General features: G+C 40.2%; 5 protein-coding genes across 5 annotated transcripts; 3 read left to right on the top strand and 2 right to left on the bottom strand.

Moving 5' to 3' along the window:
* Positions 1 to 2,747: 2,747 nt before the first annotated feature.
* Positions 2,748 to 3,354, bottom strand: LOC125471529 (60S ribosomal protein L27a-3). Its single transcript, XM_048572016.1, has one exon. The coding sequence runs from the start codon at positions 3,325 to 3,327 to the stop codon at positions 2,887 to 2,889; it is 441 nt and encodes a 146-aa protein (XP_048427973.1). The 5' UTR covers positions 3,328 to 3,354; the 3' UTR covers positions 2,748 to 2,886.
* A 634-nt stretch (positions 3,355 to 3,988) lies between these two features.
* Positions 3,989 to 6,295, bottom strand: LOC125471528. Its single transcript, XM_048572015.1, has 4 exons — positions 5,795 to 6,295; positions 5,261 to 5,413; positions 4,941 to 5,146; positions 3,989 to 4,330 (listed from the first exon to the last, which is right to left on the bottom strand). Exons 1-4 carry the CDS (start codon positions 6,278 to 6,280, stop codon positions 4,123 to 4,125), a joined length of 1,053 nt encoding a protein of 350 aa, XP_048427972.1. The 5' UTR covers positions 6,281 to 6,295; the 3' UTR covers positions 3,989 to 4,122.
* Positions 6,296 to 7,779: 1,484 nt separating this feature from the next.
* Positions 7,780 to 13,247, top strand: LOC125471386 (ABC transporter B family member 26, chloroplastic). The gene is made up of 18 exons (XM_048571711.1): positions 7,780 to 8,376; positions 8,486 to 8,613; positions 8,920 to 8,962; positions 9,072 to 9,116; positions 9,220 to 9,342; positions 9,457 to 9,560; positions 9,965 to 10,019; positions 10,113 to 10,183; positions 10,291 to 10,393; positions 10,543 to 10,753; positions 11,000 to 11,073; positions 11,436 to 11,492; positions 11,579 to 11,653; positions 11,774 to 11,848; positions 11,926 to 12,207; positions 12,299 to 12,363; positions 12,433 to 12,493; positions 12,723 to 13,247. The coding sequence occupies exons 1-18, from the start codon at positions 7,780 to 7,782 to the stop codon at positions 12,801 to 12,803; spliced, it is 2,250 nt and encodes a 749-aa protein (XP_048427668.1). The 3' UTR covers positions 12,804 to 13,247.
* An 836-nt stretch (positions 13,248 to 14,083) lies between these two features.
* On the top strand, positions 14,084 to 25,999 carry LOC103949822. The gene is made up of 17 exons (XM_048571710.1): positions 14,084 to 14,389; positions 14,656 to 14,695; positions 14,981 to 15,403; positions 17,047 to 17,354; positions 17,437 to 17,613; positions 17,701 to 17,889; positions 18,075 to 18,149; positions 18,226 to 18,292; positions 18,421 to 19,429; positions 19,513 to 19,569; positions 20,564 to 20,716; positions 21,660 to 22,080; positions 22,184 to 22,533; positions 22,823 to 23,075; positions 23,156 to 23,926; positions 24,055 to 24,298; positions 24,462 to 25,999. The coding sequence occupies exons 3-17, from the start codon at positions 15,040 to 15,042 to the stop codon at positions 24,896 to 24,898; spliced, it is 4,875 nt and encodes a 1,624-aa protein (XP_048427667.1). The 5' UTR covers positions 14,084 to 14,389; positions 14,656 to 14,695; positions 14,981 to 15,039; the 3' UTR covers positions 24,899 to 25,999.
* LOC125471250 lies at positions 25,193 to 25,999 on the top strand. The gene has a single exon (XM_048571467.1). The coding sequence runs from the start codon at positions 25,193 to 25,195 to the stop codon at positions 25,829 to 25,831; it is 639 nt and encodes a 212-aa protein (XP_048427424.1). The 3' UTR covers positions 25,832 to 25,999.
* Positions 26,000 to 26,041: the final 42 nt, after the last annotated feature.

Genomic DNA, 26,041 nt, shown 5'->3' with positions numbered 1-26,041 from the left:
TGTTTACGTTATGGCACTGATTATTTTTGCAGGGTATCTGAAGAATGCAAAGGTTTGTATGTATGGCCTAACCATATGGTGAGTTGTTTCTTCTTCTGCTAATTTGTTACGCATTCATGCAGGGACAGAGCTAGAATTTTTTTTTAGTGGGGGCAACCTGAAAATCAATTAAGAAGATCTTATTATAGTATGGCTTATAACCAATATGAAAATAGGGATGGTTTCAAATGATAATGTATCACAATTCAAATGTTACAAAAATTTCAATGTAGTAGTGGAAAATGGCAAAGTGATAAGAAAAATATTAATATATAATTACACAAGAGTGAGGTTTTTAGGTTTGAATGACAAAATAAGAGCACTTTTGCTCATATAATATTTGATATGGAGTATACGCAGTATGAAAGTATGTTGAATACTAGGTACATATATTTTCTTCAAACATAACGCGTGTGTATTATATAATTGTAGTTTGCAACTTAACAAACGAATCACTTGAGAGGGGACATATGCCCCTAGTGAGCCTTCATTAGCTCTGGCCTTGCATTCGGGTCAGTTTAAATTGGCACGCCTTGTTTGCATGGCATCTAGGGTAGAAATATAGAAATCTTTAACTATGCTTTGAAAACTCCAAGATAACACCAACTCCAAAATTTCCAAAAACTCCAAATGTTTTGAAACTTCGCAATTAGAAAGAAGGTTTGATTCAGAAATTAAAAAAAAAGAGATCTTGCTTCCAATTTGAGCATATTGAAAAGAAGGAAAAAACCAGAGATTTAAAGTTCTGAATCCGAATCCCCTTTTTCCAAGCCCAATTAGCAGTGTGAACATATTTGGGAGGAGATCCGGTCCAGATCTCTCCCATTAAAGGCCCAGGATCAAGTGAACCGGACCGTTCAAATAAGATCCAACAACTATAATTATTATAACTTTTAGAAGGCCCCTTGTTTGTAGTCATTAGATCAATTTTCAACGGCCCATATCACTTGATCCTGAGCCTTTGATTGGAGAGATCCGGACCAGATCTCTTCCCAACATATTTGGATGGACGTTCATGGTAGCTCTTGGCATGAACACAGCTATAAGGTCAGTCGTTCAGTCCCACATCCATACGAAAACATAACAAACTTCTAACTTTTCAAAATTCTTAAAAAGATCTTAAGCGTCTAATGAACTAGGCGCTGCTCACCCAAGAACGGCAAAGTTCTAAGTCATCGTCACCCGAGACATATATCCGTCTTTGTTTTCGAGCGGTGCAGAGGTAAAAGCTCTGGTGAAGCAGCTCACTCCATTGCTGGCGACCTGCATTGTTGTAAACAACTTTCACCAGTTCTCTCAGGGGTCGCCACTGGAGCATGATGGTAAACTGTAGTGGGTTATGTGAACACAGTGTGCTTCTCACAGGCCATCCTGCTGTAATGGGTTATGTGAATATAGTATGCTATGTATTTGTGGTTCCCTTGGGCCTAATCACGGGTTACAAGCTCGACGGGTTGCTGAGGTGAGTTCTCGCAAACTAACCTAACCAACATTTGCTTCGAACTAGTGTCCTTTTTCCGATGATTTGTAAAACCAGCTGAAACAAAGACGTAACGGCGCATATTCTGGTCTGTCCAATAATAAAACATAAGCCCAGACGTATATGTAACGAAATTGCGGGCAGCCGTAGTTGAAGATGGGATAAGGAAATAGGGAGGGCAAATAGTATAGAAACAGAACAGAGACCATACAGATTCAAAAGGAAAGGGCATAGAATTTTGAAGTTGAACGATTAAACAGCATTCAGAAATTGATAAAGATGGCCCGCTCAATCACAATGGAAAGACAACAAAGTCCCTCCCAAAGATTGAGTTATAAATAAAATCGAGTTTTGAACATGCCCGACTCATACAATAAAAGAAAGATTGAACACAAAGGAGGGCTGAAAGTAACATAGATCTTGTGAATCCTTGTATGGCAACGGAAGTCGACAATGAAAATAGTCGATAAATGAAATCTTATGTTGATATTCCTTAATGTTTTATATTGTTGCATGAACTGGAATGCCAAAATGGCGATAGCCCAACCCTATCGACATAAAACTGTGCAATTAGAACACCGCCTGAATTACTACAACTCGCATCATATGCTTATATAGCCTAGGTGAACAAATGATCAAATGCAGCTATATGTAGAGCCTAAGAACATCTGACGTGATAGTTACTAAATACTTATCGGATTAAAAAGAACGACAGAAGTTCTATTCAAGTTTACTCTTCCTCTATAGCATTCGTTGAACATGTAACTAACACAAAAACGCATGACAAACGAAAATGAATGTGAATCTTAAGAGGATATAATATGCAAAACAATGATAAAACTGTTATGCAGTCGGATGACCTCTACCCAAACTTGCACATTGCCACAACCATAGAGACCGGCAAAAAGCATTTGCGGCCATACATCCTGTGCATTGGACTAACAAGATAAAGTTAAGACATACACCCTGCACAAATGTTGTCTAAAAGAAATGAAATGCACAAATGCAAAAATTTGATCTCACACGTACAAGTGGTGTCGAATCGGCATGAATTTCAATACTGCATTCGCAAAGCATACAGAGCAACGATCACAAATTTTCGAAAACGGATAATCCTGAATCATAATGCCAACCAAAATGTAGCAAACAGAAATCCAAACAAACCCATCACCATAACAAAACATAGTCATACATTCACAGAAAAACCATTCATTTGGAAAAACAGAAATGCATATAAATATCCGCTCATTAAACTTCCAAAATATAACATAAACTGTAGCTCAGCAGTCTAAACTGAAAATTCAAATCCAAAAAACAGATACTTTAATCCGAAACCCTAATGCTCAAAAAAACAAAGCAACCCAAACCTAAGCGGTGAGCACGACGGCGCCACCGGCCTCCTTAATTTTCTTCTCTGCGGTCTTGGAGATGAGCTTGGCCTTGACCACGACGGGCTGGTTCTGCGGCAACACGCCCTTGCCGAGGACCTTGAAGAAGCCGTACTGAGTCACATCGATGAGCGGGGCGTTGTCCTTGGTGGCCTTGTCCTTGGCCTCCTGAGGGAGGAGCGACCAGAGCTTGTCGACGTTGACGATGGGGCAGTAGAACTTGTTGCGGAGCTTGTGAAAGTACCTCATACCGACTTTACCGAAATACCCAGGATGGTACTTGTCGAAGAGGATCCGGTGGTGGTGCATGCCTCCGGCGTTACCGCGACCTCCGGGATGCTTGCGGTGCTTGCCGATACGACCGTGACCGGCGCTGACGTGGCCTCTCTTCTTGCGGTTCTTCTTGAATCGCGTCGTCATTTCTCTCTGTTCCCCGAGTCTGCACCTCCTTCTCCCACTCACCTAGCTAGGGTTTCGGCGGCACTGAAGATTGAGGGCGGTAGGGAATTGGGATATTTATTTGGTGGGAATTTATGTGAGTTTACGATTTCGCCCTGAGTTAGGTTAGATTGTTTCTCAGCCCATAATCTGTACTCTTTGCCATAGCCCAATAATCCGGCCCACACAAGAAACATGTTTAGACCTAAGTCCACCGGTGTTTTAATTTTCTCATATTGCACCGTAAGGTTTTAGAATCATATCATTTCGTCTTCTATCATGTTGAACTGACTTCTAGACTGTATAGAGACCACACTTAAACATTAAACGATTCATCGTTGTTTCGGAATACGATTCGCTGATCGAGAAGAAGGGGAAGCTCCATCATGACTTCGTTTGGTAGACTCACCGGGACGACCCCTTATTAACCAATTGGATCTCGCATGAAGAAGTACCCTACGGAGTCTGTAGTGTCTTTCGTCCTGTACAAGCAGATAACACGCTCTCTGCAACAACGTGAGGAATGGAGCAAACCCAGCGACATGTAGCACAAGATGAGTTTGGTGACTCTTGGTGTGTCCGGTTCAAATGTTGACTTCATGTATGAATTGATACAATTTCAAATCGGTGACAAATTGCAACCTTGAGAAAGAAGTAGAGAAATTCAATATATTTAGCCCTGAAATGTACATATATTACAAGAACAACCTAAAATTACATGAACAAGATGATGAACACCTCAATGATACACAAATACAACAAAAGGGTTTGTACAATTCAGTTTTGAATAAAGAGGGCAGCTCCAACTAAACCCAACCACAATATCAAACCTATCCAAAAGGCTTGGTTTTTCTCCAGACCGATTGGAGGCCGCCATACCATAAAGTCTCCGAAATAGTCTTTAGACGAAGAGAGCTGATTGGTCACTGTTCCGCTGCTAATCGGTTCCTTGTCTTTGTATTTATCACTCCACGTTCCAGCATAGCTGCATTGCTCAAGCATCATAAACCGCATTAGTCAAGGAGGATTTGAGATGAATTGCAGGAAATGATAAAACACTGAGACGTAAATGGGTGCTCAAGACCAAAAGCGATATGGTCATCAAACGGCCTCCAAGTTATTCAGAACTAAGTCACTGAATTGTGAAGAAAATACGACCAACGGTTTTAGTTCAATATGTTTATTTGCAGCCCTGCTTCTCTAGAACTAGTAAAGACTAAGATAAGGGTGACACCAACTCAATGCACTGATTTCAGACAGACTCCAAATGTTAAATGAGAGAACTTCAAGATTACCAAATGTTTGTCAAGAGGTTAATTTTCGGTTTGACCATCTTAAACAAAGATTTAGGGATCAACAATGCATCCATTACTTTGGAAGGATCTAATGCTCAACGACGAGGGCACCAAATGTGGTGGCTTTATAATTGATACACTGAGAACTGGAAAGCCCTATGCAGGTAACACAGGGATTGCCCTATGCAGGTCAGAGGAAACACAAACTACCCACATATAATACTACACTAAGTACTAACCATATGCTAAAGGAACAATTAGGCAATTACAACGCTTTTGTTGAGTCAAAAGGACCAATACCTGTCATAACTGGAACCAATGAGTGGTATGGTTACCATCTCCTCTTGGGATATCTTGAGCTTTGGCGCTTGCAAAATGTAACGAAGCTCTGCAGCTTGGCGCCGGATGCTGACACTCGGATGCTTCTTCTCCAATTGATGGTAAAGTTCAATGCAATCGGTATGGCGGTTATTAGCCTCGTAGGCCATAGCAAGCCAAATTTGTATCTGAAAAGTATACCGCCAAAATTTCCATTAGCATTGATCAAACATGTAGTGGCATTAACACGATTGTCAAAAGGAGATCATCATAGTCAATGACTCAATGGGACTTAAACCAACCTCACCACCGAATAACGTGGGCCTAGGAATGATCGTGAGCGCGCCTTCTAAAAACTCAATGGCACGGCCGTACATGCCCCTTCCATACGCCTTCTGCCCCAAATCAAACATCAACTGTGCCGTGGCCCTCCGCTCCGCCTGCTCCTTAGCCACCTGCCCTCGTACCATAACAACAAACAAAATCAATCAATCTCATTACAACTACAATTGGAGCTACCAGTAAATTAACCACCAATCGTGAAATCGAATAACCAGATATACACCCAAAGCAGTGAACTTTTCGAGAATCGAGCTTCAATTTGGTATATAAATTTATTCGGGAAATAATTTCCGCGCAACTCTTTTCTCCTTATGCACACCTTCATCACACGTTGTATACATGTCACATAAGTTATGTGCCTCGTTTTATTCAATCTAAAAGCCAGAAATAAACCGGGAGTGCAAGGGAAAGAGGGTATGCGCAAATCACTTGTCAGTTATCAACGTAAAATCGGAAACTTTACTACTAAACATAAATTAGCTCAAAAGACTGACCTTCTCCAGCTCTTTCCTCACTCTCATCCGCTTCTCCTGCTCCGTCTCCTCCCTGCCGTCGTCTTCAAAATCCTCCTCCATCCGGCTCTGTATCTCCTCCGCCTTCTTCTCCAGCTCCCTCCTCTCCTCGATCTCCTTCACCCTCTTCCGCATTTTCTTCTCCCAATCCAACGGCTCCTGATCGTCCCCGTCCCCGTACCCATTCCCGTTCCCCTCCTCGTCCCTGTCGAAGTTCACGCCGTTTACCTTCGAATTCGCCTTCCCCCGAGCCACGACTCGCTGGCTCCGAGTCTCCCCGTCCGATTCAAACCCCTTTACCGCGATAAAACCGTTGTGTGAGTTACTGTGCGGGTCCCGCTTCGGCAAGATCAGACTCAGGTTCAAAAGGGTGTCGAGCGCCACCGGACGAGTCTTCCGGTCTGGAATTACGGTCCTGGGCGACGTGACGTCTAGTAGCAGAGCTAGGTTTCCGATAACCACGGCCATCGTGTCCCGGGAAGAGTCAGAGCGGAAGAGAGAGAGGAGTAAGGTATGGGATTCCCGCTGAAAAAGTGACGGCGAGAGAGATATTTGGGTCGTTGATTTATTTAGACGAAAATACCCTTAAATTTACACGTAATTACGTTTTTAATCTGGGCGCCATGGAAAATAGATTCTGTGTTTGGCGAGGGCAATATTGTTGGAAAGCATGTGAACGTGGCGCGTCACAGGCGAGAGACGTGTGGCAACTATAGCAGCCTCGACTTGTCTCGGGCAAACACGTTACTTACGCCGTCGTTTTACGACAGGCGCACACGAGTCAATACTTTCGCCGGAATTTCAGATATGCCCCATAAAGTTTTCGCTTCTTTACATTTCATCCTTCAAATTTTTTGATATATTAGTACAGGCTTAACTGTGATTTGGTTTGGTTTGCTTAACTATAATTTTAGGGGATATCCAATGAAAGAGGTAACTGTCTTGAAATGAGCATTTTATACTTTCGGTTGCTAGAAAAGTTCTATAATAATAATAAAAAAAAAAGTAAAATTTACATCTTGATTGAAAAATGTAAGTAGAAATGAAAATTTGCATTTTTTTTACCTCTTTTGGAGGTGGGCTTCACTAAACAAATAGAGAAAAATAAATGGGATTCTAAGTTTGTATCTTTATTATTGGAGCACAACTCACCCTTACGCTTCAAAAAATGTAAAATGAAATGTAAATGTGATGTTTGCACCTCTCCATTAAAAATGTTCCAATCTTGCACCTCAAGATACTTTATTGTGGAATTAACAAGGAGAACACCAATAATATTTTTTATGTACGGAATAAATTATACATGTTATTGTGATTTATAATATAAAATAAAAAAAAAAAAGTTTTAAGTTCAACTATTTTCATTGCACAATAGTTAAAAGTTATTAGTTCAAAGCCAAAATGTGCATTTGCGATGATATAACTTTTAAAGTCAACTATGACTTTTTAACTTTACACCGAAACATTAAAAATAGCCTAAATGAGGAAGCAGATATTGGTAATGAAATATGAGCAGTTGAATTACGGAAAAACAATTTCAAACGACTAAAGCTAAAGATTTCTGGAACCAAAACATATTGCTTTCATTAATTGTTTTCAATGGATATTGGTCTAGTCCTCCTCTTGTTTTACTTTTCCTTTGTCTTCATATTATTAATAAAATCTAGTAAAAAGGGGATGAACAAGGGGTTTTATGAGTGCAATGTTCTTTCTCTCTCGAAGAAGAGTTGATGTCTCATACATGATTGTTGACAAAGAACTAATATCTCATAGTCCTTCTCTGAAAAGAAAAAAAAAAACACAAAACTCATTTTTAAAACTTCATGGACCAATCGGGAACCAAACTAAAACTTAAAAGATCAAAGTGGAACGACCGCAAATTTCCGAGGGTAAATTTGCAATTAAATTTTGTAGTTTTCTATTTTTTTGGGCAACTGTAGTCTTGAGTACCCGCAACAGCTGACCTGATGTGTGAACTCTCGACGTCCACATCTTCGTCTCCTCGACTCAAACGTACCACAGAGCCACAGAGAGAGAGAGATAGAGAGAGGATATATACCAGAGCCATAGCTTTTTCTCCATCCAATGCTCCTTCAACCATGGCCAAGCCCCTCTGCAACTTCCACCCTCCTCTCCTCTCCTCCTTCCGCCACAAACAACCTCTCATCACAATAACCCATCGCAAACTCCGCCATTTCACCTCCGCAACCCGAACCACCACCCCCAACCCTCGCCTTTCTCTCTCCACCCATTCCTCCAATTCCACACGCTTCCACTTCTCTCCCCCGAAATCGACCTCCGTCAACGGCTACGCGACCACCGAAGAGTACAAAAACGGCGCCGAAGAAGCCGATGTCCAGCTGTCAGAGAAGCTCCGGCAACTCTTCGCGTTTCTCCGCTCGATATTACCGGGAGGGACTTGGTGGAGCTTCTCCGATGAGGCAGAGATTAGAATCTTCGCGAAGCCGGTGACTGTTGCGCGCGCTCTCACTCGGATGTGGGGCTTGGTTGCTCGTGACCGTTGGGTCATGTTTGCCGCTTTCTCTGCCCTAATTGTCGCTGCGGTTCGTCGTTTTTTCTTCATTTCAAACTTGAAAGCTTGTAACTTTTTCTGTCAATTTTGTTTTTTGTATACTGAATTGTTTGGCATTGCTGCTGCTGCTGCTGCTTCAGCTTTCGGAGATATCCATACCGCATTACTTGACGGCGTCAATCTTCACGGCGCAGAGCAGCGAAGTCGCGGTGTTCCATCAAAACGTGCGGCTGTTGGTGCTTCTTTGTGTTGTTTCGGGAATTTGCAGGTCAAAATCTTGTATGGACAAAGTTCCCTTCTTCTTTAATTTTTTGAGACACTACTATAATTTTCCGGCGAGCATTCAATTTCCGGTGCAATGCGGTGGCGCACTGCCCCGCCCTGCCGCTGCAATTCAACCTGTTTAATAACCATTAATATCGAAATTACCGCTTTTCTGGAAGAAATCTTGATTAAGTTGTTTTTATGTGCAATCACTGAACTTTTCACACTTGATATTTGGAATTTGTATACTTCTTGGGTGGTCAGTAATTTGACACAGCGGCTGACCTCATAATCTGTTTCTGGACTTCAGTGGTATACGAGGATGCTGTTTCGGCATTGCAAATATGCTTCTTGTGAGTCTTTGTCATGATTTTCCCCCCTGTTCAATTCTGTCCCGTCGTCTCTCATGCTTTTTTCTTTTTTCTCAATTACTTACTTGGATCATTTCATGTCATATTTTAGGTCAAGAGAATGAGGGAAACACTATACTCTTCGCTTCTTGTTCAGGTTCTGAAATTCTTAGATTTTTCATTTCTTGTATCCGTCAAGCTTTAACTTTGTAGATATGCTGGTTTATTCTGTGACTTATTACACAGTATTCCCATTGTAGGATACATTCTTTTTTGACACTGAAACAGTTGGTGATTTGACGAGTAGGCTTGGGGCAGATTGTCAGCAAGTATCTCGAGTTATTGGGAATGATCTCAATATGATATTACGCAATGTTCTTCAGGTAGTTTTACTACTTCAATCATCATATTCTGGTTTATCCACTACTTTATCAATTGATTCTGAGTTTGCCTATGCTCTTGAGATTTATTTTGTCCTTCCCATGGTTCTTTTTCAGGGGACAGGCGCGATGATCTATTTACTAATTTTGTCACGGCCTCTTGGTTTATGCATATTGGCGATATGCTCTACTTTAGCAGCAATTATGCTGATATATGGCCGGTAAAACTTTTCACAGTTTTGTCAGTAATTCTTCCTCTATATGTAGAACTGCCTTGCTATATTACTGTAAAATTTATCTGTTAATATGATTTGGGTGTGTTATAAACTTTTCAATAGAAGAATGGGTAACAATAGAAGTCTGTATGCCGTTGGAGGTGAATGATTTGTTGTAGTTTGGTCTGTGTCGCTTTACAAAGACAAGTAAGGAATAACGTTGGGGAAAAAAATGTTGTTGTCGTTTCAGAACATCAAGATGCCCTATGACTTCACATCAGATATTAATCTTTATTGGGGAGAAACGGACAGAAATGTCTGTGTCACACGCTTGTTGTTACTGAGTCCTGATCTTTCTTTTCATTGTTAATTTAAAAAGGTTGAGGCTTAAAACCTTTCCTTTCTTATAGGTACCAAAAGAAGGCAGCGAAGCTAACTCAGGAGTTCACTGCTTCTGCCAATGAGGTAGAATTGAAAATGTTAGATATAATTGTTTTGTTGAAGCTTGTGGTTTCTTAAGTGATTATAGTTTACCTGATTTTTCTTCGTATAATGTAGGTTGCACAAGAGACATTCTCTTTGGTGAGAACTGTTCGTGTTTATGGAACAGAAGAACAAGAACTTGGAAGGTGAGAGATGCTCTAGAATTGAACCTTTTACCAGTTTGAGATTTGACAAGTGTAGAGATGTTTCTTAGTGGTTGACTGAGATGTTTACATCTATGTATGCTGTATAGGTACAAACTCTGGCTGGGGAAACTAGCTGATATAAGTGTGCGGCAAAGTGCTGCATATGGTTTCTGGAACTTGAGCTTCAACGCTCTTTATCACTCAACACAGGTCTAGCTTTTTCAATGTTTCAGAGAGATGATTTAGTTTCAAAATAGGCACATTCTGGCATTCATGATCAATACAAGTTTCATTTTTATTTTCTTCATCCTGCTATTCCTTGTAGTTGACTTCGTTTATTGGCGCACACAATTTTCTAGGTCATTGCCGTGCTGATGGGAGGAATGTCTATTCTTGCTGGCCATATTACAGCTGAGAAACTTACAAAGTTTATATTGTACAGCGAGTGGCTAATTTATTCAACATGGTTGGTGGGGGACAATATATCCTCTCTGATGCAATCTGTTGGGGCAAGTGAAAAAGTGTTCCAATTGATGGATCTATTGCCCAGTGACCAATTTATATCGAAAGGCAAGGAATTTATAAATTTCATGAACATTTTACATCAATATGTTGTTTCCCGCTAAAATTAGGTTAATTGTTTTTTGGTGCTTTCTGTAGTTTATTTGTTTTGTTTCGCACTATTGACGTGCCTTAAATTTTTTTTGTTGATGTTCTTTGTCAGTAGTGACTATTCAGCACGTCTGCTTTATTTTTTTCTTCTAGTAACTTTTTTTTATATTTTATTTGATTGAATTTTTTATGTTTGTGTGGCAGGATCAAAGTTGCAAAGGCTGGTTGGACATGTTGAGTTTGTAAATGTGTCTTTTCACTATCCTACAAGACCAACGGTATATTCCCTATACAAATACTGCATCTGGGTTCTGTTTATGACAGCCGGGTTTCTTACATTCCTGGGATATTTTTTAACTAGAAGCTGCTTACTTTGGTTTTTTTGTCTTTCCCACTAAAGTTTCTCATCTTCTACCGAGTTTGTTTTTTAGTTTTGTTTTTGGTTTCTATGCCTTTAGGGGTATAAAAATTACTAATTTAAGTTTATGTAGCATTAAAATTTACACCACCAAATTCCTAATGACAACATTTTATTGTCACCTGTTTCATTTGACTAGGCTGTAGCTGATTTGAAATATTTATATAATTCTTCGTTGCTTAAAATTGTTAAAATTGCTGATGCAACTAGACATTTGAATAGGTATCTGTACTGCAAAACGTCAGCTTATCGGTGAAACCTAATGAAGTGGTTGCTATTGTGAGTATCGCTGACTCTCTTTATTTATTTCTTATTCTCCCTGCTAAAGTTAAGTACTCAACTTTGCAATCTTCTCATTTTCTTAGGTTGGTCTTAGTGGGAGTGGAAAAAGCACACTAGTGAATCTTTTGCTCCGTCTTTATGAGCCAACAAATGGTCAGGTAGAACAAGTTAAAGCTTTCCATATATGTGTTTCAACAAAAAGAAAAAGAAAAAAGAAAAGAGGAAGGATCTGTGATGCTGAGATTCGGTAGTTGAAATATACGTTGCTTTAATTGCAGATTTTGATTGATGGCTTTCCTATACAAGGTTTAGATGTCATGTGGTGGAGGGAAAGAATCGGATTTGTTGGACAGGTTCTTATTTTACTTTCAGCATGAAGATGAGCAGATTATTAAGTAGACCTTGTCTTCTTACATTTCATTCTAAACAGGAACCCAAACTTTTCCGTATGGACATTAGCTCAAATATTAGATATGGATGCACTAGAGATATAACACAGGAAGATATAGAATGGGCTGCAAAGCAGGCATATGCACATGATTTCATCTTATCCCTGCCCAATGGATATCGTACGCTTGTCGATGACGATTTGCTTAGTGGGGGACAAAAGCAACGAATTGCTATTGCCAGGGCTATCCTTAGGGACCCAACCGTTTTGATCCTTGATGAAGCCACAAGCGCACTGGATGCAGAGAGTGAACACAACGTGAAGGTAAGCATTTATTGGCAATAAGCTCCCCACACCCTGAACCACAAGGGATTAAAAGGATAAGTAATTTGATGTGGCATTCCCTCATATCCAGGGTGTTCTTCGTGCTGTCAGAAGTGATAAGACAACGAGGAGAACTGTCATCATTATTGCCCACAGGTTGGTTGTCTAATAACTGCTCTATTTTATTGTCCGATTAGGTGATTCTGAAAGTTTGCTTTTATACAGGCTATCGACCATACAAGCTGCTGACAGGATAGTGGTAATGGATGCTGGTAGAATTGTTGAGGTTAGAAACTTTGTCTATCCCTCACAGATATCCCTGCATAGAGAAAACCTTGTAGGATACTATTACTATCGATTGATCTCTCGTACTAGAGCTTTATTCAGTTTCTTTTTTCTTTTTCGGGGTTGAAGTTCGGGTGCATGATGTAGGCACCCACCCAACCAGGAGGCTTAGTGTCTTTTGCACCTGCTATTTGATTATGTAACCTGAATACAACTTTTGTGCTACACAGACTGGCAGTCACAGGGAGCTTCTCGTTGATGGTGGCCTCTATGCACGACTGACGAGAAGACAAGCTGATGCTGTGGCATGATCTAAGAGGATCATGACACCACAAGTTTAACTCGTATTTGTTCGATCAATGTATATGAGATGCATCATGGACCACGGAGGTGCAACCAAATTTCGTACTGGTGACTCATACAACACATGAAAGAGAAGTCGCACTGGGTGTAAGGCTGTGAAGCAAGGTCAATAGATCATGCAGCACAGAAGCTGGCTGGTGTAGTAGTGATGCTTTGCCATCTCCATAAGGTATGCAAATGCCGCTACAAACGGAATCTGCAACATCGGATTTACCTCTTTTTGGGACGTCCGAAGTATAATTAGAAAAAGCACAGATGTATGGATTGAATCCAGTGACCGGAAATAGACTTGTACATCAACTAGAATTTGTGTATGTACTGACCGTTGGAGTCGAGTAAAACGAACAGACAATTATATCAAATATTTTGAGTTATTAATTGTGATTTTACTACCTTGTTTGGCTCTGGGTAAAATTGCTTAATCCTACCACATTTTTGTGACTCACTCACTTTCTTTGTGTGAAGTCAAGCTTTTTTCGAATCTGTGATACAATGGATATTGGGGAACTTGAACACAGAATCTTGGTAGTAAACGCTTTTAACCTACAAGTGCTTTGACCCAAAAAAAAAAAAAAAAAAACCTAGAAGTGCTTCTCGAGAACAATTTATGATAGAGAAATGGTAAATGAGTAATGCTAGAAAGATTAAATTTTCATACTAAATAATATGTCACCAGTAAGAAATTGGCACATTAATCGATACTTGATTAACAATTCAATGATCAATAACCACATCATTTGGTTTAAAAATTTGATCTTCTATCATTATCCTATAGAGAAATAATAAATACAAACTGTTTGATTTATTCAATCTGATATAAAAAATAAAAATAAAATGTGCATGAGAAGCAAAAAAAAAATTGTGTGAAAAAACATTGCCCAGCGAACCGGAAAATAGAATGAAACATGTAATTTTTTTAACTTTCATCTGATTCGGTTATGGGCTCAAAAACAGGCCCACAAAAGGCCCAAGTTATAGAAACCCCCGCGGGCCCGCGGGAGTGGAAAACGTTCCTCCTCCGCCTTCATTCAATTACACTGCACTTGGTGTAAAACCCTCGCTGCAAATCGAAATCGAAACCCCCTTCAGCCCCCCATTTGTCAAAAGCAATAAATAACCAAAAAAAAAGAAAAAGGCGAATTAATAAGAAAAAAGAAGGAAAAAGGAGGCCAAAAATCCAAAAGGAAACGCAATGGATTCGTACCAAGCGCAGCAGCGGTACCTGAGACCGCCCCCGCTGCCGCAACCACCTGCCACGTCGGATCCCTATCACCACCAGCAGCAACAGCAGCAGCCGAGGCCACAGTGGTACCCCAATCAGTACCAGTACCCAGCACCTCCACCACCAGCACCTTACGCCGAGCATCTCCCTCCCCCGGGCTCTTATCCTCAGCCCCCTCACCCTTATCCTGCGCATCCCCCGAATCACGCCCACTTCCCTCCTCCCCCTCCCCCTCCTCCTCATCAATCTCACCCTCACCTGCCTCCCCCTCCGCCCCGCCCTCCTCCCCATTCTTATCCTCAACACACCCAGGTATCCCCTCAACTCTCTCTCTCTCTCTCTCTCTCTCTCTCTCTCTCTCTCTCTATATATATATATATTTGTATATGTATATGTATGCATGTGGGTCTGATCTCTGATGTTGATAAATTGATTATTTTTGGTAGTTTGAACTTGTTGGGTATGCTTGAATCTTGACGTTATTATGATTAATAAAATCGCTGTATCAATATTTGGGGTAAAAGTTATTTGGCATAGTGTAATGCTGATGTTCTAACGCAAAGCATAAACCTTTGCAGGAGTGGGGAGCCGCTCCTCCGAGTTGGCCGAATTACGCAGGTGAGTTCTGTTTACATCACATTTTATGTAAACCACAATTTTATTTGTTGAATATGCAGCAAAACACCATGTTCCCCGTTATATCTCTGTCATCCGCTTAATCTGTTCAGCGGAATTAGTTCCTTTGTGCAGTAAAACAAATTCAAGGTCCTATTTGTGCAACTATCCAATTGCTTATTTGATCTAGTGTAAAGACAAAATGTTGCTGGGAATAGGAGTTTCTGCTTTTTGCGGGTTAATGGCAATGAATTAATTTTGTTTTTTTTTTTTTTTTTGTAATGGTAGCCCAAAATAATCAAGATTGGGAAGCCAAGGCTAAGGCATGGGCAGATGCCAGAACGGCAATGGAGAATCAACATCAACAGGTGCAGTTTCCACCGGTGGGGAGATTAGAAGAACAACGTCATTATCACGAACAATATCCCCACAATGGTGACCTGCATTATTCTGGAAGTCACCATCAGTCATTTTCTACATCTAGCTATCAACAGGTTCCAGTTTCAGGCGCTCCAACACACTACCCACCGGGAATTCATTCCCAGGAGACTTCATCTATTGGCTCCGAACTATCTTCTTATGCTCATCACACTGTTGGAGATGGAACGCCAGCTGGGGACTCGATTGCTGTGTTTCACCATCAAGGAAGCCTATCTACAAGTCCATCTGTCCATCAGCAGGAGGTACCTTATAGTTATTCTTCTGTTACAGGTAATAATTCAAATGGTATTGGCTTTGCATGTGAAGCTTGTGTTCCACAACTGCTGTTATGGAACTCAATTTTAGTATTTAGTTCGACATTCTGGATTTTTTTCAATATTACCAAATAAGACCTTCCATTCAGATCATTAAAGTATAAGAAAACTAATGAAAAGGGCTTGAAAACTTTGAGTTTTAACGATAAGGACAAAATAAAGGGTAAAGTGAATAGTACCAGGATTGACTTTTTAGTGTAACAATGTGGTTTTTTAAAGTGAACAGTACTGGGAGTTTTTCGTTAAAGTTCCCTTAAAGTATCTTTAAAATGTTAGTTGGACGTTGCTTCTTTTTAGCTGTGATTATTTCAACCAAATTAATATTAATCTTGGTACAAGTAGGTGGTTTATACTTATTGGTTACGTGGCTTTCCTTCTTCTCCCTCTTTTTGGTTTGAGATAACTGTTCTCATTCATTAATTATCTATGTTGAATGGATGCTGAGTTTCATTTTCGTAATCCTAATACCATTTTTTGCAGTTGGTTATGAGATGTAATGCAATGAAATGCATAAACTTGACACTCTTTGTGCAGGTGTAGGCCTCCATCTGGATACTTTTAAAATAATAATTATAACAAGGAGAATCTGACAGGAAATTACAACATTAGAATCTTTTTCTGTGGCTGAATTAATGCTAAAAAAGGGACAGAGTATATTACTCCAAACTCCCTTGCAAGACTCGTTACTACCTCTCTAATATATAGTATGACTACAAATTGGTAGAATATAACAAAGCTTATTATGTGTGAATCCTTGCAAGCCGTTGTAATTTACGAATTTCACATGTTGTTTTAAGCAAGAAGTGTGCTGAGACCCACATTAGTCGGGGAGTGTTGGAGTATAAAATAATTGTTGGCCAACATCCTAACAACATATTTTTTTTTTTTTTGGGAATAGTTGTAAATTAAATTTCTTTTAATTGCAAGAGACACCTTAGCAAGCAATTGGTGCAAAGTTCAAAGGAGGTTAGAGTAATTGACTCATACCCAATCAGATACACTGTTATAGTACGTTGGCAATTAAATTATGTTCTCTTTTTAAGCTGGAGGAGTCTTACCATGTAGAGAAAGAATGCATTTTCCATTTGATTTAGTGCTGACCATCTCCATTAAAGAGCAATATTAATTGTCAAGAACCCCATCTTCCCTGTACAGATTCTCCGAGTTGGATTCGTGGTAATATAAATGGGTTTTGGGACATAATATGCCTACCTTAATCAGCTTCTGTTGAGATTAGAAAGAGAATAATTATCCTATTCTAATACTCATAGTTGAAATGGAATAAGATTTTAGAGTCTGGTTACATCTTTGTTCTCACATTTTCATCGGATTTTTATGGTGCATGTGTCTTAAGAATTCAGAACCGAGCGCAATGGCGTTCTAGGATTCATCTAGCCAACCCCACTTAGTGGGAAAAGGATTTTTTGTTGTTGTTGTTGACAATGTGTCTTAAGAATTCATACAAAAGAGATGAGCTTTGCTTGTGTAACTGGAAAGATCCAATTCCTAGTAGCAAATTTGTACCCTTATTTGTGCCAAGGATATTTCACCCCTAAAAAGTCTTTTGATTTGCTGTTTGACTCTTTACTTGAATGGCAGGCAATGAAGGGACTGCAGCTCAAGAAGGACAACATCACATGCAGCCATCGCAGCCCTTTCCTTTTGCCTATGACAGTCAGTCTGCTGATCCAACAACCAATGTTGCTGACCAGCCTTTGGAATTTGCACCCGGGTTTAGCTCTGATCATGGTCCACACATGCAGTCGAGCTATGCTTATCCTGATTCACATGGAACAATAAGAGGTGTCGACCCAGCGACCACAGCACCCTCCATGAATACCTGGCCTAGTTCTGTTGCACCTGGTGTAGGTTATCCTCATAATGTTCCAGTTCCATCAGGACTACAGGTGTTAATTCTGGTTTCATGTGTCTTTCTTCAGTTCTAAGTCCTTCGTATGAATGTGTGCTGACATTTGTTTAATTCTGCAGCATGATCCCTCTAATGCAATACCCTCTCCTGTTCCTGGGCATGCTCCACATTCGTTTGGAAGTTTCCCATCTGCTGCAATGCCCTTTGCTCTCACTGCAGGAACCACAGTTCACCCTACTGCAGCCTTCCCTGGTGATGCATATGGAGTTTCCACAGTTACTGAGCGCCCCAAAAAGGTAAAACTTTGCCATTGTTAACATATGCTTATACTTTATGGTGAGTTACATGATTGTTATTCAATCTGCTCCTGAAATTTATGCCAGGCTCCAGTGCCTAGTTGGCTTAGAGATGAAATTAAGAAAGCAGTCATCACAAGTACGTCTATGGGCCATCCTAAGGAGGAAACTCAATCTGTTGAGGATGAAGGTTTTGATAGATCTTCTGCGAAGGGTGACCAAGCAGACAGCAAGAGCATCGATTCTTCTAGATCAACAGAAGAAGAGGATGATGAGGTTTTTTTCTCACCCGAAGATGATTCATTTTGCATCTGAAGTCCCACTCACCTCTGGTGAAACTGTACTTTCTAAAAAAGTGCAGTTTTTTTTTCTTTATCCATATATACATCCCATAATAATAGCTATTTCATGCTTTTCATTTTCATTGTGGGATTGACATGCCATATCTTTTTGTTTTGTAGGATCAAGTGGATGCTGCTAGGACTGCAGCAATTAACCAGGAAATAAAGTGTATCCTAACTGAAGTTTTCCTGAAGGTTGCAGTGTTTAGGAGTGTAGATTGCCTATTTGACTCCATTATACTGTATCTTTAACTAATTTGTTTCTGTACAGGTTACTGATGAGCTGTTTGATGAAATTGCTACAAAAGTTCTTACTGAAGATGATCTGACAGTTGAAGGTAATTGTACCATAATTGCTCCTTAGATTTGTGCTTATATATTTAATGTTGTTTGTTTAGTCTAGCATTCTTTCTTTTTCTTTTCTCAAAAAAGGAAAGAACTTAACCAATTGTGTCATTTGTTACAGTTGAACAGAGCACACTCACTTCAAATCATAAGGTGTTGCCATCTCTGCCAGCAGTTACAGCTCCCAAGGCTTCTGCAAAAGTTCTAATTGCGGCCAAGTCTAAGGAACATGAGACTGAAGATGTCAAATCCAGTCCTACTTTACCTGGTGATGTATTGGGTCTTGCAGATTATGCTACAGATGACGAGGATGAAGATAGTGATATTCAAAGTTCTGGTATGCCAAATTCTGGGAAAGATGCTATGCTGCAGCAGTCAACTGTCAAAAAGCCTTCCAATGATAGGCTTGATGCCACTGTAAATGGCCGTTCTTCTGTAGAGCTTCAGGAGCATAGTAAAAGTCAGACAATTTTGGAGAGCGGACGGGGTAAAACCAGTTCACTTGAGTCCTATAATAGACACAAGGATGATGATAGTAATGGTGATAGAAATCTGCCAGATGGAACTACTGCCTCTAGGTTGAAGGATACCGTAGGAATATTCAAACCTGAACTACCTAAAGAAAATGTCAATGTGAAAACCACATCAAAAGATGACCCACAAGTTACGGAGTCCAGGATGAAACCTGATAAGCATGATCGAGACGAGAATAAAAAGAGTTCTGTGAAAGACATCAATAAGGAGGTAGAAAGTGGTAAGATTAGGACAGATGATAAGGGTGATGAGAATCGTAAGGGGCAGTATCCTAGAAAGGAAAGGGCAGATGATCGGAATGGCTCAAAAGAAAAGGTGAAAGAGCAAAATGTAAAGGAATCTGAGTCAAGAAAAAGGTCTTCCCATGCTGATGCCAAGGAGGGTAGAAGAGAAACAGAGCGACTCCATAGGGCAAGTGGTAAAGAAGATAAGGAAAGGAAAAGAGAACGGACAAAGGATAAGGAGGGTGATAGATCAAGACACAAACATTCTACTGACTCAAGCAGGCACAAGAGAAGGCGCTCCTCTTCTGTTGGCAGTAGAGGAAGAAACAGCAAGGATGATTCAAGCGATGAAGCTTCTGATGATTCTAAAAGGTTCTCCATTTTGATCATCTGATTATTTCTTTTTCAGTTCAACTTATATTACGCTGTGATTCATATATAATATAATGTGGCAGGAAGCGGCATTCAAGGAGACGTAACTTATCACCATCACCTGTCAGGTCTAGGAGAAGGTACCATTTATGAGTTTTTTTTTCTTCATTTTTTGTTCTTTGTTGCATCGTAAGGTTCATACCATTGAGTTTTACAAAGATCCGATAAATCGAAATTGATAATATGTTTTGGACTGCTGTCCTCTTGTGTCAAAGTTTTATACAGAGAAATCAATGTAAACTAAAAATAATGCCATTAGCAGGTTAATTCAAAAGCTATAAGATACAAAATGAACTGATATTAAATCTATTCATCTGAGGTACTTTTGTGGCTCCAATGTGACTGTTGTGTGAGATTGGAACTTTATTGTGATGGTTTATTTTTTATACTTAGCCGTAAATCAGTGTTTTTATTTTTTATTTTTTTATTTTTTTGCAACTACATTGCACTACCCTTTTTTTGTATTAGAATGTGTAAATCTTTCAGCATTCTCTTTTGCTTTTGTGAATGATTTTACTGACTTAACATTTTGAGGTTATGAAACGTCTAATATGTTTAGCTCTTTCATTTTGAATTGATTTACAAGGTCAGAAATAAAAACTAAAATTCAGAATGAAGAGTGAAAGGGTATACATGGTTTCATTGTATATTGTCTAGTACTGTTGTTGAAATCGATTTCATTTGGATATTGTTGTATTGCCTATATGAATAGCGATCAATCCTTTGGATCTTGGTAACCTTGTATGCAATGCTGCAGCAAAAACATAATTGTAGTAATGAGAGTCAGTATCCTGGATGTCTTTGTCCGTTTTACCATTTGGAACTTGTTTTATGTCTAGTTACAGTTGACACATAGTAATGTGCAGAGAAAAGCTTTAAACCTTTGTTTTCTAAACCCTTTTGAGAATTATGACTTGTTCATATAGGTTCTTTACATGGTCATTAAAGCTGAAAAATATGTTCTAATGGGTCACTCCTTATCAAGTATGGCTCTGCAAAAGGCTGAGCATTTGTCTTCTGAACAATGCATGTTTAAACTCACCAAATAAGTATCATGGATGTTTTCGTTTCTAGACAAGTTTCGCGGTCTCCACATAGCAAGCATTCTCAGCGCAGGCATTCTCCTTATTCTTCTCTTGAGACGAGCAGGTATGTATGTTGCCATGAAATCTTTGTTGTGTATTGTTTTTCAGACATATACAGCTCTATCAATAAGCAACAACTCAGGTGATATTGCCAGGCTTCCGCTTCTACAACTCTAATCACCGTCTGGTCTGTCTTAACTGTTCTAATCAATATGCAGGGGAAGAAGGTCAAGATCCAGATCACCTGTGTGGCGGCAGAGATGATTGGGGGAAGGATCCTACAGCGATAGAGAGCCAGAATTATGTCCAATACTGAAGAATCAGACAAGCGGTGGAACAGAGTTTCGCAACAAAGCCGGTGCACCATGTTCAGCCACCGCAGTTGGGTATTGTTCCAATTACGAAATCGGTGTACTTTGTTCAATGGTTCCATTTAGTACCGAGGATAATGGCAGGTATGGCACAGCATGCACGACAGCTTGAGTCCGGTTGGTAATGTGTGTGAACTGCTGCTGGTTTCGTAGGAATTATAATCACAGTTCTGTGGCATAGCGATTTGTGGTTTCGGGTCATATGTATTGCTCCAATGTTCCTACCCCCGGATTGTGACTCAAGGATCAGAAATATGATGTGTTTTTATGATTCGACCCAGATGATGTGTAATCATAGTTTTTTTGTAGAAGAAAATAAATGCGTTGTGATTAATGGATTTTAAATCGTATAATATTATAATGACAATCGTTCAAAGAAAATCAATTAAATTTAGTGAACTTTAATGAAAAAACATCTGGTACTGTTTACTTTAATGAAAAATCAATCTTGGTACTATTTATTTTATCTTTATTATTAAAATTTAAAGTTTTCGAACATTTTTCATTAATTTTCCATTAAATTTAAATCATCTGGTCATATTTATATCAATTGCATCACTCATCTTTAATTGATTCTTGCCAAGATAATTTTAAGTGACAAATAAAAAAGTGAACGGTTTTGATTATGCCACGTATGCATCTAAAAATTCGTTAACCACAATTGGGTTGACGTGCCGCGTGCGTAATAAATATTGTCACAAAAATGAAATGAAGCGAAACGACGCCGCAGGCTTTGGGGCCTGATATCGTTGACTCTGATGAGTTCCAGATTCAAAGAAGCACATCAAAATCAAATGGAGAAAAAGGTGGCTTAGATTGGAATCTGACGTGCGGAATACGACAAGTCGCACAACTCACATGGATCCCTCACGGCCTTTGTCCTTGGTGCGAGCGACGCTGCCTGCCCGACTGGTGCGTTCGTTACTCTCCCACCTCTCCTCTCTCTCTCTATCTCTCTCTCTCCCCTCTTCTTCTTCTTCTTCTTCTTCTTCAGTTAAAGTTCCATTCTCTCTCTCTCTCTCTCTCTCTCTCTCTCTCTCTCTACATTTATATTCAGCTCAGCTCGCGATTCATACAAGCAAAACAAAATCATCATTTTCTTACGTTGTTGTCGACAACTCCACGTCGAATGAAGGTCACAAACTCCCCTGCTTCTTACAATGTTTCATTCTCTCTGCCATTGTTTCACAAACAAAAACATCAAATCTTGTTCTTGTTTTCGTTTTTGGGTTTTGCAGGCATTTCAAGCTGGAGTAGGGAGTTTATGGTCGATTTGGCTAACTGGGTTGGGGCTAATTGCCCTCTCCCTGTATGCCACTCAATGCTTTCCTTCCCTTAAGGATCAGATCACGAGGCCCCAGCTCGGTCAACGGGCTGGCGGCGGTTTGGACACACCCAGGATTACTATATTCTCGGCGCCTGCGCCTTTTGCTGGTTCTGTTGGGGGTAGGCAGAGTTTGGCTGTTCGCTCGTGGCTTGCATTGTCTCCACAGATTACAGTTGTGCTCTTCAGCAGCGACCCTTCTGTTGTTTCCTTTGCCGGAGCGTTTGGTTTGCGGGTTTTGGTCGATCCTAACATCGATTTCACGTAAGCCTATTACTTTTTCATTCATTTCTTGCTCTTTACTTTATTCAAATAAAACCCATTTAGTTGAACATAAATGTTTGTAGTGAATTTCTGATGATTGAATAAATAAAGGAAGAAAAAAAAAATCGAAATGGTCATCGAACGTGCCTGTAAGGCGGTTTACTCCAAAAGATGGATTTTGATGACTAGTTCAGGCTTCAGGAAATCCTCGACGAGTAATGTAGTTGGAGCTAGAACTGGCGTATATTTATTGCCATCTGATTTGTGTCTGTAATCTGTGTCGGTCTAGGTTCCTTGGTACACCATTTTTTCATTCGATGATGGCAAGATCACAGTCCTTTTCAACAGACATTTCTGTTCTGGTTGATCCTGAAACCATTGTTTTACCTGACTTCATTTCCACCCTGAACTATGCTTACACACTTGACCGAGATTGGCTTCTAGTTGCTTCATCACGAAATGCGTCCTACTTCCCATTCTACTTGGACGAGGATGGAAAAAATTGGCAAAGAGAGGGTGGCAAATTGATGGGAACACAAGAGGTATGAAGTAACTTATTCCGGTCTGATATTTGATCGACAAGTCAGGACAACTCCATTAATATTGTGCTCTCTTCCATCAGTTGCAGGAGATTTTTGGTCAGAGTTGGCAATGGACTCCTTGTGAAGGGAAGTTGCTTATGGCATGGAATAACGGAGATACGCCACTACATTCAGGGGTCCTTCCTCCTTTCTTATACGGTAGAGGGGTGCACAACAGTTGGATCGTTAATGAGGCCTTGTCGTCTGAACTGAGGTTTGTATTTGATACCAGTTGGACAGTCTCAAGCTGCTATCTGATTGATCAGGACCGTCAGATTAGCTGGCCTGTTGGAGCTTCCAATGCTTCAAATCTTGAAAGAAACTGGGAATATGCTGGAAATTCTCACCTTGGGGTACTATATGGATCATTTTCTCATCATGAAACTAACTATTCTAGCCTAGCAAAGCTTTTGAAGTGTGACGGGCAATATACTTTCGTAAACACAGCAGAAAACATTGTTTGTCCAATGGAATACCAAAGTGCAGGGGGATTACGAAAAGGAAGGATATTGCGTTCCTGGTGGAAGAAGAAAACTTTGGGTTTGGTTGACGGTGTTAAATCACTAGGCTGGTTGTCAGATTGCAATCTGATGGTTCCACTAAAGCGTTCGAAACTATTAGACCTTCCGTTCTCCTTGGAGACACTACTACCATTAAATGCAGACAAAAATAACACAATTGTGCTTGCTGCTGCTGGATATAGTTACAAGGACATGCTCATGAGCTGGGTGTGCAGATTGCGCCAACTGCAGATCACAAATTTTATCATTTGTGCCCTCGACAAGGAAATATATGAGTTTGCTGTCTTGCAGGTATCTTTATATTTATTTTGTGAAATTTCGGTAAATGGAAATTCAATGTTGAAGCTAGTCTGTATTGTAGATTGATCTCCACATCAAATGTGTTGTAGTTTTGATTGTCTATTTTGTATTATTGTTAGGGCCTCCCTGTTTTCAGGGATCCATTAGCTCCGAGTGAGATCAGCAGCGATTGCCACTTTGGAACAAAATGCTTTCAAAAGGTGACCAAAGTGAAGTCCCGAATGGTTTTGAAGATACTGACGCTGGGTTACAACGTGCTTCTTAGCGACGTGGATGTTTATTGGTTTGGAAATCCGCTGCCATTGCTCTACTCCTTTGGCCCTGCTATTCTTGCAGCACAGTCCGATGAATTCAACAAAACAGGTAGTCTTTTTTTTTTATGTTATATAATCACTCAGCATGGAGGAGAAAAAAAATGATAGATTTCCCTTGATGTTTGGAATATAACTGAATAAATGTTCTGTGCGACTGCTTAGCTATTAAATCGAGCAACCTAAAACCCCTATGTGGTATTTTCTGTATGAAGGACCAATCAACGTACCTAGGCGCTTGAACTCTGGCTTTTACTTTGCCCGTTCTGATAGTTCAACAATCAATGCTATGAGGAAGGTGGTGGCACATGCAGCAACTTCGGGTCTATCTGAGCAGCCAAGCTTCTATGACACGCTATGTGGAGAAGGGGGTTCCAATCGTGTGGGTGACGATAGATGCTTGGAACCTGAAACAAATCTGACTGTCCATTTCTTGGATAGAGATCTCTTCCCAAATGGTGCATATCTGGAGCTGTGGCAGAGGAAAAACGTGAGGGCAGCCTGTGCGAAGCAGGGTTGTTTAGTTCTCCATAACAACTGGATCAGCGGGAGACTGAAGAAGTTAGAAAGGCAGGTTTTATCAGGCCTATGGGAATATGATACCAGCACAAGGATGTGCCGGCGCGAGTTCAACTTAGCAAACAAAGTTTAATTCCTAATTGGTGGTTTATTATATTCATTAGCATCTGCTTTGGTTTTCAACTTTTCACATCCGACAGTGACAACAAAATTGTTCCCCATATTTTACAACTATGGGAGCCTTGGTTTCATCACAGCTTCTTGTGGAAGAGAATATTATATGAAGGAAAGCCGGCCACGAAAAACCAGAAACCAGGAACTATGCAGTGTGGCCAATGCTCAATAATATCAAGGCAATATAATGCTCACACTTTCCACCGATGGACCATGCTAAAGCGTTTTGATCGGGCTACTTTTAACTGCGGCTATGCTGAAGTGGTGCCTCCAGTTGTTAGGCCTAGGCCGGAATCCTGGCAGAAATCAGTTGACAGGACCTTCCGTGGATGACAAATCCAAAAGAAAGGAAGTAGATGCTGCTTCCATATCATTAGACTTGAGCATGCAGTCGAAGGATATTTTCGTGAGGATAGTTCATGCAGGCGGTCGAGAGGAGCTGTACCAGAATGTAGTTCCTGCATCTCAGTTGATGGAAAAGTATCCTGGTTTGTGCGTCGCCCGCCCAGAAGTGTTCAAAAATCCGCATGAGGCCCTTCTACGGCCAGATGAAATTCTGTTGATTGGTAACAAGTATTATATGATCCCATGTACAACAGCGCAGAAAATTAAGAAAAAACACCAAAACAAATTGCAGGCCAAAGAAGCTGCTGAAGGAAAGGCTGAGGCTCCGGATGGGAAGATCACCGTGGATTCAGGAGGTTCCGACACAGATGATTCTGTTTGCTCCGATAAAGAATATTATGTCTCCAAGGAAAGATGGTCAAAATGTTTACAGAGAAAAGGTTTCAGAGGAAAGAAGCCTTTTGTTCCCCCACTTCCGAGGACAAGATCATGTAGAGGAATAAATTGGGAGCCAAGTCTCACTTCTGTGCAAGAGCTTTCTCCATGATTTTCTGTATGCTGTTAACCTGGCGTTCGGATTCTGCTGCGTGGTTATATTGCTACTGCAAGTATGTTTTTGGTTCCATGAAAATTCTGAGAGAGATTTATCAAAAAATTTATACAACGTAATAAGTAATGTACCGTTTTCCAGCAATATATTCTATTTTCTATATCAGACTACTCGTGTACGATAATCCTAGCAGTTTCTTTGAACAAC

The sequence above is a fragment of a genome, unplaced genomic scaffold (genome assembly GCF_019419815.1).
Source record: "Pyrus x bretschneideri cultivar Hongxiangsu unplaced genomic scaffold, Pyrus_bretschneideri_v1 Contig6, whole genome shotgun sequence".
Taxonomy (NCBI): Eukaryota; Viridiplantae; Streptophyta; class Magnoliopsida; order Rosales; family Rosaceae; genus Pyrus; species Pyrus x bretschneideri.
The sequence above is the reverse complement of the archived record's forward strand: the minus strand, read 5'-3'. Positions and strand labels throughout refer to the sequence as shown.